At 37.7% G+C, this 14,901-nt stretch overlaps 1 protein-coding gene across 1 annotated transcript; it reads left to right on the top strand.

Annotated features, from left to right (window-relative positions):
• The first annotated feature begins 5,936 nt into the window (after positions 1-5,936).
• LOC137003601 (cortexin-1) lies at positions 5,937-6,411 on the top strand. Its single transcript, XM_067363810.1, has one exon. It carries the CDS (start codon positions 5,937-5,939, stop codon positions 6,201-6,203), a length of 267 nt encoding a protein of 88 aa, XP_067219911.1. The 3' UTR covers positions 6,204-6,411.
• Positions 6,412-14,901: the final 8,490 nt, after the last annotated feature.

The raw sequence follows: 14,901 nt of genomic DNA, 5'->3' as shown, positions 1-14,901 counted from the left end.
GGAGAATCTCAAAATGAGGAAAGTGTTCAGCCTTACATTGTTCAAACCGGAGTCGACGCTGGTGGAGAGACTCAGGAAGAAGTTACAACTTTTAGACGTTTCTGAATGGTTAGTGGATAAATTGATGTAGTTGCTGTGGAGTTGATTCAACTCATCCACTAGCATGTGCCGTCATGTTCATCTTTTGTGTTGAATTGACCCTCGTTTGTAAAGCAGTCCGGCATAAAATGACGGCATGACAACAACACTCGACTACAACAACTCTTCCTCTTCTCTACAGCAGCCCAACATGGCCCCGCCCCCTTTGTTGCGTGTTCTCGGGGGCGGGGTTTATGTAAATTTTAGGGTTTGTGATGTCACCAACCCAGGAAGAAGCTCGTTGTAGTCCCTACCAGTGATTTCTGTAAAAGAAAATATCTCCTTTGCATTGAACTTTGAGCATCATAACTTTGCAGATGTTGTTTATGATCAAACAGCAACATTACACACTAACTAAAGTTAAAAAAGTGAAATTATAATCAATCACCCCTTTAACACTTGTGTTTTTAACGTAGTTGTGTCACTATATTATAAAAGCATAAAATAGATTTTCATTTGATATATTAACATAATTTCAGTTAATGAAATACACGTTTTTTTACAGCAAATTAAAGTTCAATCTGTGAAACTTAAAATGTTGCTACCGTACTTTTTTACAGTGTAAAGTCCAGGCGAGCACAGCTGATTCATGCAGTTTCATTTAGTGGATGGAAGTTTCGCTCACACCACACATCATATCGTGTCAAAGACGCAGTTATGAATTCTCCTGTGGCTGACAGGATATTCACAATCTCCTGCATCATCTCAGGAACATGTTGACCATGATTCCTCATTATGGCTGGAGAGATGATCCCAGTCAGCATGTTTAGCGAGCGTGTGTGATAAAAATACCGCGCAGCTAATGCACTTCTGCCCTGTTCCTCTTCTCACTGTTTTCCATATTAAATGCAGTTGTAATATAGCTAATACTGTAACAACGCAGGGATTTGACGTTAGGTTTCATTAGCTGTAAGAGCAGACGGGACTCCGGGTCAGAGTAGCGGGTCGGCTGGATCTCAGAGCCCGGGGGTGTTTCACTCTGAGCTAAAAATACTTTATGACAGCAGTTCCTTTGTGCTTTCCATATGACCGTAGCACATTTACAGTGCTGTACCCGGAGGACAACACACACACACACACACACACACACACACACACACACACACACACACACACACACACACACACACACACACACACACACACACACACACACACCTGAATTATTGCTTAGAAATCAAATCAGACAGGCAGAGATTCCCCAGCTAAAAGGAAATGTTCTTAGAACTTTAGAAAGGTTCTCTCAAAGTTACAAACAAACATTCTTCCAGTAACATTAATGGAATGTTCGTTTATGGTCTTTATCCACTTTATCCAGTTTCATTCTAAAAGTTGTAACTTCTTCCTGAGTCGGTTTGAACAATGTAAGGCTGAACACTTTCGTCATTTTGGCTGCGTGAGATTCTCCAGTTTTGTTGTTGTTGAGCTGTTAAAGCTCCGCCCTCTTCTGGAGCAGCAGCTCATTTGCATTTAAAGGGACACACACAAAAACAGCGTGTTTTTGCTCACACCCAAATAGGAGCAAATTTGACAAGCTATAATAAATGATCTGTGGGGGATTTTGAGCTGAAACTTCACAGACACATTCTGGAGACACCAGAGACTTATCTTGTGAAAAGGGCATTATAGATCATCTTTAACCTGGAAATTTTCCAATACTGGCTAGGAAATAAGAGCCTTGGTTTGGTTTGAACATTAGAATTAACACATTTGATAGCTAATAGTATATTTCTGCACTATTTCTCCCCCTGGAAAATGTAAAAAGGTTTCAATAAGTGTGTCTCCCTACAGAAACGTGCTTTCAAACACTAACCCTCTCTGAGAAATATTCACTGGAGTGAAAGTGTGACAATTTGCCCCGGTTAGGTGCATGCACTGATGTTCGCCCTCGCGATCAATCAGCCAATCGCACATGAGCGTGTGTGAGGGATGACAGTGAGCGCGCACGGGAGAGCTGCCAGACCAGCACGCGCTCCGGACCGTCAACATGGGTATGCTGCGTTTCATTTTTTTAAACATAGTTTTTAAGTTCTCAATATGCGTGATTTGTCTGTCACTGTCAGTATATGCGTGAATGCATTTGTAGATTTTATATAGCCTATATTTGCCATACAATAAACTGAATCACTGTAAACTTGATAATACTTTCTATGCCGCCTGTTCATATATAATATTTTTTTAAAAATTGTCAGACGCATGTTTTATAACAAAACATTCAATATATAGTTTTTAGTGTACGCATCCCTAATTTGAGATTTGCATTATTATAAATGGTCTGGTGCACATACTGTAAGTGACTAATAATCCTGAAAGTTGATAATACAATATGTTAATTAGACAGATTGTGTTGACTATAAATCCATTGTTTGCTCTGTTTATTGAGTTTATATTAAAATGCGTCATAGTTTTATCCAGAGGTGCTCCAGTCAAGTACATTGACAGCAAACAATGATTTATCTGAAGTTTGAGAGTGGATCGATCAGCTCTGCTATTGATCTGTGTCTATTTCTGCACAGGCAGGATTTCCTTCTGCACGTCTGATCATGTTAACTATATCAACCTTCATAACCTTTCTGAAACAGCTTTATATATATATATATATATATATATATATATATATATGTGTGTGTGTGTGTGTGTGAGAGTGAGAGTGAGAGTGAGAGAGAGAGAGAGAGATGTGTGTATTCACAACACTGAAACAAATAAAAATGTGCTTCATTTAACCTAGTTAGGTTGATGTACACTGAAAAAAAAACTGTTGTACTATATATAGTAAATTCTTGAATGCATTGCTAATTTCTACCAATATAGGGCTGGGTATTAACGCAAATTTCACCATTCGATTCAATTTTTACAAGTTTTGATTCTGATTTTGATATATTTTGATATTTCCAAGGAAAAAAATCTCAACTAAAAACTATGAAAATATTAATATTCAGTTATTTGTGGTGAGTTTTTAATAATCCATTTAGACTAAACAGTGTCTTTTTTAGCATTTATTCTTGCAAAAAGGTCATTCACAACAGAGAGAGTCTTTGCAGTCTTATACACACATGCATTACAATATTAGGATAAATTAAAGTACTCAAAGTGATCAATATTTCACTCATCACTGATGTCTAGAAGTCTCTTCTTTGAAGAAAAAAAGAGCAAACAGATCCTTATTTGCAAAAGCAATAACCTATAATTGATACAGATTATGGTGTATAGTAAAATGTTAAAGAATTCTTTGTCTTTTACTGGAAACTAAAATTGCTCTGTTATATGCCGGTTCAAATCAAAATTTCTATTTAACTTCGCTGCAAAGACTCTGTTTGTTGTGATCACAGAAATAAAAGCTGAAAAAGACACTGTTTGGTCGAACTGGTTTATTGCAGACTCACCACAAATACCTGAATATTAATTTTTCTATAACATGCTACATTGCTATAATATTGAAGGTTAATATTAACTGATTAAATAACACACAAGAAATTGTTCTGCATAATAATAATAATAGTAATACTAACAAGTTTATGGTCACTGAATATGGTTTTTCTGAGGTAAATATAACATTACATGACATATTGTTACAAGCTGTTTTACTGACATCTTTCCGCGGTTGAAACACTGATTAAAGGCACAATATGTAGGATATTTGGATTAACAAATTTAATTTGTTGACTTGTGTACTTACATTATCCCAGATGTTTCCAAGAATGTTTAAATCCAGAGAAATAAGCAATTTTAACCAGGACAGGGACCGTGTCTGTGTGTCACCCGTCAATGACATCATACCCGCGTTACCCTCGATTTCCAGAGAGAACAAAAATGCTTTAATATATTATGTGTTTTATTAGACGGGAGAGCAGCTGTTTGGATATTTTATCGACAGAAACCTCATTATGTTATTTAGCTAAACACAGTAAGTCTTATCGTTTAAATCTCGTTTTCTTAATTTACCGCTAGTACCATGTTTTACCATGCCTAATATCGATCTAGCTTATCAGTGTGCAACACATGTCTCATAGCAGTCGCAGAGTGAACGCAGACTGGCATTATAACAACTTTCAACACACAAATGTATTTAATATGATAAACAGCGCTGCGTTTCCCCACATACGCTTGACTGGAAGAAGCGGAAGCAGCGACTGCGGCATAATAAAAGTCCCGCTGCTCTCTAGATGTGTGTTGCGCTCGTCTCTTATTAGCAATCGCTCCGTCGGCCTCGTTCCACTCCAACGGCTTTCAGCCACACCCTGCTTCATACAACAGTAATGATAATGAATCTTTATACATTAGCTCATCCATGAATATGATTTCTGCCCATTGGATTCTTTTCCACCATCTGTAGACATGAAGACAAGACATCCCATAAAAAAAGCCACGCCTATTCAAATTAAAGCCACGCCTTAATTTGAATAAGCGCCCTCTAGTGGTGAAAATTACATATTGTGCCTTTAAGCGATTACATGAGACATCATACGGATTTCAGAAAGTCGTACTGTATTTTAACATACCTTCTGATGTTCATTCATGTTTATTTTGTGCTATAACTAGTAGTAAAACAGAAAAGATGATCAGTTCACATGTGCTTCCCTTGATCTGAAGCAGCAACAGCGATCTGTCACGCCACATTAAAGAGCACCAAACCGGTATTTATTGTTTAAATTTCACATTAAAATGGACAGAATTTGAAATCTGAGACTTTGTTTCATATCAAAAGTAACATAAAGCTTACTGTGAATTATTGGATGGGAGGCACGTTACAATGTCCGGTTCATTCATCAACTGACGACTAAATAATCCAATCAATATCAGTTCATAAAAATGAGAATTGATTAAAATCAAGAAATCAATATTTTTTTCAGCCTGACTACTAATATCTACAAAGCAACATGCAAATAACAGATTTAAATGTGAAATTTGGAAGTAGTAAGACTGACTATTTCATTTACATTGTAGTAAGGTTGATTCTGTCACTAAATAATATTTTTGATACTACCTCCAGTCTTATTGACGTTCCTCTATTGAGGCTATTTGATAACCAAAGCATGGTTTTGTCTATATGACCTTTTCTAAATTTGTATATATAGATGCCCTTTGACCTGCCCTTAACCCTCTAGTTATTATTAACTCAGCTGTCTTTGGGACAGGAGTCAGCTTTCAGCACACAAATCCCATCCTAATGAAGTCAGAGGGAGGGAATTCCAGTGGCAGAGTCTCTATTTACTTTAGGAAATTTTAGGAAAACCATCCCATCAAAGTGTCAGGTTTTGCTGTTATACAGGCCTTGCTCTTTAGTATTCCACACAGATGCTTTGGTGAACAGGTGACCTGATTTATTTCTCTTTTATGTGGCTGCTATCGATTCACAATGTTTCGAGATCCCAATCGACCCAGATTTATGTGTGCCATCTTTCTCTTTATTCACAGAGTGGCATTTCCTGTCACGTTCCTGCTGGAAATAGCAGCTTTTCTCTCTTTCCTCCTGCCGACAATTATCTCTGCGAGTGAGAGCACCTGAATATGACGCCGCGTGTGCAATTATCCACTGAAGAGCATGTTTTCTGTCTGTCTGGAGTCCATTTAAACAGCAGTGCAATGTCTGTGTGAACTCAGTAGAAGATGTGGACATCCTCTGCTGGATGTAATATCTTTTGTGCATGAACATCCTGTTGCATCTTCCTGATTTCTAGTTGCATCTGCTGATGAAGTGAGGTGCTGATGACACTTTCACCTGGATGCATCAAGCTATTCTAGAGGAAATTTTATTGATCCTCTCACCCTTGGACTCCTTTCATCTTTGAACTGAGAAGATGAGTGAAAGCCCTCTGACGGAGTATGAACTGCTGTCTCTGGCTCCTGTCTCGGGCCCCGGGGCCACAGCGGGGCTCCTGCTGGCTCCTGACACAGAGCAGAGCACTGCGCTTTGTTTTGTGGGGCTCCTGCTGTTGTTTCTGGTGTTCCTGCTAGTCCGTTGTTTCCGGATTCTTCTGGACCCCTACAGCAGCATGCCGTCCTCCTCGTGGTCTGATCCCAAAGACAGTTTGGAGAGAGGACAGTTTGATTACGCGCTGGTGTAGCTGCACAGTTACAAACCACCTGTCTGTTCGAGGGCTAAAAGAAGTTCAATCTCACAGATACTGTCAAGAACATATTTTACCTCCAAATAAAAAAGGTAATTGTTGAAAGTATTTGACTTTTATTATCTAAAGGTGTGTTTCCTTTAGATTTTGGGGTGAAATATGAGCTAGACTCGTTCTTGAAAGGTTTTGTGAGATTCATCAAAGCTACTGCTACCAACCCAATATTTCTGATTGTAAAGATTTTAGTCTATAAAACATTGATTGTTTGATATTATTTTTTTCATGTGCATGTAGTCATCATTAAAGTGTGAACATATAGAAAATAAATAGATATGACTCAAGTCATATCTCATATCTCAAGTCAAACCATGCAAAAAGCCTTAGCAACTGCATAGCAATGCCCTGACAACAATTCAGAACATCTTAGCAACCACATAGCGACACCCTGACAACAATCCAGAACAACCATCCAGAACATCTTAGCAACCACATAGCGACACCCTGACAACAATCCAGAACAACCATCCAGAACATCTTAGCAACCACATAGCGACGCCCTGGCAACCATGCAGAACACTGTAGCAACCACATAGAGATGCCCTGACAACCATCCAGCCCGTTTTAGCCTTCGCATAGCGACGCCCTGGCAATCATACAGAAAATCTTAACAACCACATAGCGACACCCTGACAACCATTCACAACATCTTAACAGCCACATGGCGACACCCTGACAACCATCCACAACATCTTAACAACCACATAGCGATGTCCTGGGAACCATCCAGAACATCTTAGCCACCACATAGCGACACCCTGAAAACAATCCAGAACCTCTTAGCAACCACAAAGTGATGCCCTGACAACCATACAGAACATCTTAACAGCCACATAGCGATGCCCTGACAACCATACAGAACATCTTAGCAACCATATAGCGATGCCCTGACAACCATACAGAACATCTTAGCAACCACATAGCAACGCCCTGACAACTATCCAAAACATCTTAGCCAATTCAGAACATCTTAGCCACCACATAGCAACACCCTGGCAACAAACCAGAACATCTTAGCAACCATATAGTGATGCCCTGACAACTATCCAAAACATCTTAACAGCCACATAGCGATGCCCTGGCAACCAACCACAACATCTTAGCCACCACATAGAGAAACCCTGGCAACCATCCAGAACATCTTAGCCACCACATAGCGACACCCTGGCAACAAACCAGAACATCTTAGAAACCATATAGCGATGCCCTGACAACCATCCAGAACATCTTAGCAACCACATAGCAACGCCCTGACAACTATCCAAAACATCTTAGCCAATCCAGAACATCTTAGCCACCACATAGCGACACCCTGACAACTATCCAAAACATCTTAGCCAATTCAGAACATCTTAGCCACCACATAGCAACACCCTGGCAACAAACCAGAACATCTTAGCAACCATATAGCGATGCCCTGACAACCATCCAGAACATCTTAGCAACCACATAGCAACTCCCTGACAACTATCCAAAACATCTTAGCCAATCCAGAACATTTTAGCCTTCACATAGTGACACCCTGAAAACAATCCAGAAAATCTTAGCCACCACATAGCGACACCCTGACAACCATCCAAAACATCTTACCAGCCACATAACGATGCCTTGACAACCATCCACAACATCTTAGCCACCACATAGAGAAACCCTGGCAACCATCCAGAACATCTTAGCCACCACAGAGCGACACCCTGACAACCATCCAAAACATCTTACCAGCCACATAGCGACACCCTGACAACCATCCACAACATCTTAACAGTCACATAGTGTCACCCTGACAACCATCCACAACATCTTAACAAACACATAGCGACGCCCTGGCAACCATCCACAACATCTTAACAGTCACATAGTGTCACCCTGACAACCATCCACAACATCTTAACAAACACATAGCAATGCCCTGGCAACCATCCACAACATCTTAACAACCACATAAAGATGCCCTGACAACCATCCACAACATCTTAACAGCCACATAGCGACACCCTGACAACCATCCACAAAATCTTAACAAACACATAGCGACACCCTGGCAACCATCCACAACATCTTAACAACCACATAGCCACGCCCTGGCAACCATCCACAACATCTTAACAACCACATAGCGATGCCCTGGCAACCATCCACAACATCTTAACAACCACATAGCAATGCCCTGGCAACCATCCATAACATCTTAACAACCACATAAAGATGCCCTGACAACCATCCACAACATCTTAACAGCCACATAGCGACACCCTGACAACCATCCACAACATCTTAACAAACACATAGCGACACCCTGGCAACCATCCACAACATCTTAACAACCACATAGCCACGCCCTGGCAACCATCCACAACATCTTAACAACCACATAGCAATGCCCTGGCAACCATCCACAACATCTTAGCCACTACATAGCGACACCCTGAAAACAATCCAGAAAATCTTAGCCACTACATAACGACACCCTTACAACCATCCAAAACATCTTACCAGCCACATAGCGATGCCCTGGCATCCATCCACAACATCTTAGCCACCACATAGAGACACCCTGGCAACCATCCAGAACATCTTAGCAACTACATAGTGATGCCCTGGCAACCATCCAGAACATTTAAGCAACCACATAGTGACACCCTGACAACCATCCAGAACATCTTAGCCACCACATAGCAACACCCTGGCAACCACCCAGTTATGTGTTGCACTGACAATCATCACCCAGAGTTTAAGAACTGCATTTTAGTTTAAATTCCTGTTTCAATAAAATATGTGAATCTGTAGAAAAGGATCAATGAATACACATTTTAATTAATTTATGTTGGAACAGACTTTTATAGACCATTCTTTTTATTGTGACTGCCTTTCTCATCAACTTTATTGTTCATGTGACTTGGTTAAATGTTACTTATTAATATTATTATTATTATTATTATTCAGTGTTTTACATTATGTTTGTCCACTTTGCAGGTTTTGTCGATGATAACTGGAGCAAATGTGCCTTTTATTGCTGTCCAGATGTATTTTTTGAATCAAAAACTCTGTTGTCTGTCTGTGGTTTTCACAGTATTGATTTTCCTGTGGTGTTGACAGCTGGTTTGGGATTAGTAGGTACGTTTTATCATTTTAAAAGGGCAAAATTGTGTAAAAGCACAGGGATTTTTCTCTGGAAATGTTTCTTACTCTGTTTGTTTTTAGCAAAGAAATATTTGCTCAATAAATGCCTTTTTCTCTCAGCATACTCATCTGTATTGTGTGTTGCCTGGTTTTCACCTTCACGATTAATCAGGCACGTCTGTGGACACCCCACATGGGGCACAAAGTCCCTTAACAACACCAGTGTATTACTCTGTCATTAATTTATCAAAAAAGACCTGTTTGTAGATCAAATGCTCATGTTTCCATAAGCGATTTAGCAACTGTTTCCTTGTGCATCATGTCTTAATCAATGCACATCCACACTGATTTTCACAGGAAACAACCTTGTTCCCTTGGGATTGATATAATTCTTCTTCTTTGACGTGATCAAAATGAAGCACGTACCCGTGTGTGTGTTTCACATCACTTGTAAATGAAAGGGTGAAAGGTCACATTCGCTTTATTTTCCCCTTGTGCGGCAGTAAATGATGTCCATGGAGCCGCTGTGGTTTATGTTCGGCCTCTGATTAAGAGAAACGTATTGATTAAAGTGTGCTGTAAATCCTACAGGTATCGACAACAAGACATGAAGTAGAGGCAGGTCTGTTTCAAATGCTTATTATGTCATGTTACATATAAAATATTAAATGCTTTTGAATGAACAAATCATGTAAAAACTCTGATGTCACGTATAGTGCTGAATATATTCTTCATGTTGTTTATTCAATAATGGTGTCACGTAGCCAGAGGTTTGACAATCCACATAAAGTGGATATAACTTATTCTGTATTAGTGTTGAAATCTGAAGAGCTCCATAGTGTTTGACACATGATGACTGATCCAAATAACACAAGCTAAGCATTCTGTACCAATTCTTTGCCTTCAAGCGCCATCTACTGCTGAAAATCAGTATGAAAGATGAATAACTGCTGGGTGCTATGTGTGAAAATGTCAAACTTCCATTAAATGGTCAAACAAAAATTTAAAAATGGCATAATATAATAATAATAATATACTTTTTAATAAACCCAATGCTCATATCCTAATGTGTGCAGTTATACGATCCAGTTATGAATTATGAGCTACATATTCTGACAGCTGCTAACAATAAAGATGAAATGGCTCATCATAATAAAATAATAATAATCAACTTTTTAGGGTTCAAAAGAGGAAGAAAAAAAAGAGCTCTCATAAAGAAACATGGATTTCAGATGGATTTTGGAGAGACCCAGTAAACAGTTCAGCCTCCGTCTCATTAGTGAAAGCTCCAGACACACAAAAGAGTTCTGCTTCACTTCATCCGAATAAAACACAGGAATCTGACAGAGACAAGCGACGCAACTTCATACTGCAGTGACATGAGAGACTCTGAAGCACAGACATTTACACTGTACAGACATTTATACTGCAACATGATGAGATATATAAAAAAGTGCACTTTAGCATACTTTTAATGCATAACATACTTTAAAATAATATACTTATTTGCAAACTTTATACACTTAACTTTTACAATAAAATGAAAATGCATTATATAATAAATATATTTATATTTAATGCAATTATCTGAAGCTTTATCTTTATTGCATAATTCTCTGAAAGTGGACTGTTGAATGTATGGACAAGCATTTATGATAAACTAAAATACATTTTAATGTTATTTATATTGAAATTTATAATTAAATACATGTGCATCGTTAATCAATTAAATCGTTTATTTAAAAAATTCACAAAAATCTAACCTTTCATTGAAGTATAAGAATTTAAAATGGGTGTAAATTTCATTATGAAATAAATGTTTTTCACTGTATATTTGTAATTACATATTTGATTAATTTGCAATGTAAAGAATAATAACACACTACAGTTAAAATGATAATCAAGTACACATCAAAATAAGTGTACTTTAAAAGTACTTTTAAAAGTATCCTTAGTGTGTTAAGAAACATTTATGAAAGTCTACTGTCTAATTAAGTGGCCTTTTATTTTGTTAATATTATATTATCTGCAAGTACATTTAAAAAGAAAAAATAGTGCACTACAACTGCAACACTTCAGTTAAGCACACTTCTTTTTCACAAAGGGGTTGTGATGTGATTTATGGGCTCCTGTGTTCAATATTACATTTTTACTCATAAATATTGTCTGCTCTTTACCGTAAAAGTGATTTATTGCTTAAACTCACAAACATGTATTACCTTGTCTCAGTTGCATATTTACATTTATTCATTTGATATTCATTTTTGTCTAAAGCTGACTAAGTGTTGGTTGAATTCGGAAAACAAAAACATACACTTTTACTTTTTCTGCCATATTTTTACAGCAGTATGGTGTGTAATTGTGTATTCCCAAGAAAACATGTTTTGTTTGAAAACGTTTGATTATAGAAAAGAAAGATGAAGAAACACTTGGGGAATATTTCCTCATTCATTTTCAGTTTTTCATTGTAGAAGTCCGTGAACATTCACTTAAATCAAAGCAGTGAAATGATTTAAAATTCACCCCTATGTGCATCGGTCATGCATGGAATTCTGCATGGAAAACAACACTCTGTGTCAGAGAGCATGTCAGCGAAACAAACCCTGTCACCCTGCATTAAATGTGTGTAATCTACATTAAGAGGCATGCCGGGTATGTGATCAGAGGTGAAAGTGTGATTGCATCGGGAACTGTCTGCATCTTATCACAGTCTCATCATTATCTGGGATCTAATACCTTCGATGGCACGTTTCACCCACAGTGCACAACGTAAGTGTACAGTACGAGCTTACTGCATATGACACAATAGAAAGAGAACATGTAAAGGAAGGGAATTTAACCCCATAGAATGATGCATTCATTTATAAAGGGTGAATTTACCCAGAGGGGACTTCTGTTCAAGAAAAACTAGGACATGGGGATGATTGAGACAGACCCACTATGGCAGTGACAGTGATATCAGATGGTTCTGGGCCCCTAGAATTGCCTGCTAGCTGGTTCTGCCCAGTTAACAAAAATAAGTTCTAAGAACGTTTTTCTAACGTTCCCATTAAGTTCTGAAAACGTTATTTGGGGCCAAGCACCGAAGGTATGCTTTAGTGTTCTTCTTATCCCGCTCTTGATAGCACATAGATCCGTACGGTAAAAATGAGTGAAATTTGGCACACAGATTGACGACAGTCCAAGCATTAACCATATCAATTTTGGAGACTTTAACCCAATCCCTCTAGCGCCACCAACTGTCCATAGTTTCACTTACATTTATGCTAATAACTTTTGAATTGTAAGTTTTTTTTTTTTTTTTTTTATCTGATTCCTTGGCCTGACCTGCTTTTTCATACTCTATATTGTTTGTCCGATTTTCACCAAAATGATTTGGTGAAATTCAAATCATCTTAAGAAAAAACATGGAAATCCAGTTGATTCATCAAACTGTTCTTGAATTAAGTGCTAAAAAATTTGATGAAGAACACGCCAAAATGGACGTGAGGCTATATCTCCGCACCACTTTAGCATATTTGGACTAAATTTGGTGCGTGTTATGACAACCATGACCTGAGTGTATATGCACAGTTTCGGCACGGCGCCACCTAGTGGTCACAAGATATGAAAATTTGTTTTGCTTATAACTTCTGAACAGTTAGACCAAAAAAATCTCAAAAAAATTGTCACCTAACACTGACCACACCAGATCAATTTGGTGTCAGTGCCACCTATTGGTAATTATGTCACATTACAAGTGATTGTATTTATGAGCTTTAAACCATCTCCAAATGTCTTTACTCATTTTTGCAGTTGGTCTGATGTTCGCTCTGCCTCTGTGGTGCTTGGATCTTAAATGCTGCTTGGAGCTATATTTTCTGAATGTTCTCTGGACCAGCAAGCAATTTTGCATTTAAAAGATGTCTATTAGCCGTCCAAACACGGCCCTGTCTAAAATTTGGGCTGTCAGTGAAAATTTAAAAGAACATAAAATGTCAAAGAAATGAAACCAAACACATTGTAATCACTGCTGACTTTGCTTAAATGATGGAATCATATATCTCGCAAAAAACGACATGTAACCAAATTCAAGGTTATTTTGGCTAGAAGTGGATTAGGCTACTCATATATCAGGTCTATAGTTAACTGAGACGGTGAAATGACAGCTATTGCTTGCTGGGAATGTTGGTTATGGTTATGCAAGGTTTAAGGAACATTCCATCTCATCATATTTCAAACACTGAATGTCACTTTTGAATGTTCTGAAACAATAAGTAACATTTAAAATTTGTTAGATGAACGTCCAACTAAAACATTTAAAAAGTTCCATTAACGATTTATATAAGTAGTAATGTTTTTGTGCTAACATTTTGAGAACATTATTAACTAACATTCTATTAACATTACTGTTAGAATTTGTGTTCATAACTTTGAGAGAACATTAGCTGAAGTTCTGAGAATGTTGTTAACTGATTTTTTAAAACAGTTAATTCCTGTCCTTCATTCTGATTGGTCAATGGCTGTGCTTTATTCACGATAAAACATGGTTATGACCGTTTCACACAAAGGTTCTGTGTATCACTACACAACACCCTTAGCAACCACTCTTAGCAACGAAGACTGTTTGTTCTCAGTTGATATTGTTCATTAAAGCTTACATTATTATGTTGAACTAGAGGAGTGTTGTGAGAAAGAGATTGATTGAGCAACTTTATTACCTGCATTCAGATTTAGCATTTTGCTTCAGGTTAGTCTTATGTTCATAATAAAAAATCTGGGTTACACTTTATTTTAAGATGTCTTTGTTACAATGTCATTATACATTTAAGTACTGAGTAATATTAAGTAACTATATGTAGCCTACTTACTATAGGGTTTGGATTAGGGTTTGGCTTGGTTTTGGGTTAGTTGCATTATGTATAATTTATAGTTATTACTATAGTAACTGCATGTAACATATGTAACAATGACACTGTAAAATAAAGTGTTACTAAAATCTGTTTAAATCTGATGTATTATCTTGTCCTTTTATCAGTTAAGGGGTTTTCCCGTGACTGACAGAGCTAGTCAAAGCATTTATCAGTTGCGTCTTGTTCCATGTTCACAACAATTCAGTCTTTTCAATGTAAAGGTCTTTGCTACTGACTGACACACTCATAAAGACAGTCTTTGCAGCCATCTAATGGCTTAACAACCTCTGTTGTTGTTCAAAGTTAGGGACTATTTTTTCCGGCGGAAGGCTTTTAGTAAAAGTTTACTTCATGAAAGTTGCATTGATACATATTTTTTCACTGTGACTTATTCACGATACAGCACAGCCTTATTGCTTACATTTAGGCCTACTCAGGTACTGTGATTACCATATTCATATTATGGTATTTACAACTGCTCCAAGGTACTATGGTATATCATGTCCAAAAATCATGATAATTTTATGATTTCTGTTCTAAAATCACCTTGTCTCAACGAATCAGTCGATAAGGGTGAAAACAGAACATTAACACGTAAAACTGCTTCTTTTATAATACAAAAATAT

The sequence above is a fragment of the Chanodichthys erythropterus genome, chromosome 16 (genome assembly GCF_024489055.1).
Source record: "Chanodichthys erythropterus isolate Z2021 chromosome 16, ASM2448905v1, whole genome shotgun sequence".
Classification (NCBI taxonomy): Eukaryota; Metazoa; Chordata; class Actinopteri; order Cypriniformes; family Xenocyprididae; genus Chanodichthys; species Chanodichthys erythropterus.
The sequence above is the reverse complement of the archived record's forward strand: the minus strand, read 5'-3'. Positions and strand labels throughout refer to the sequence as shown.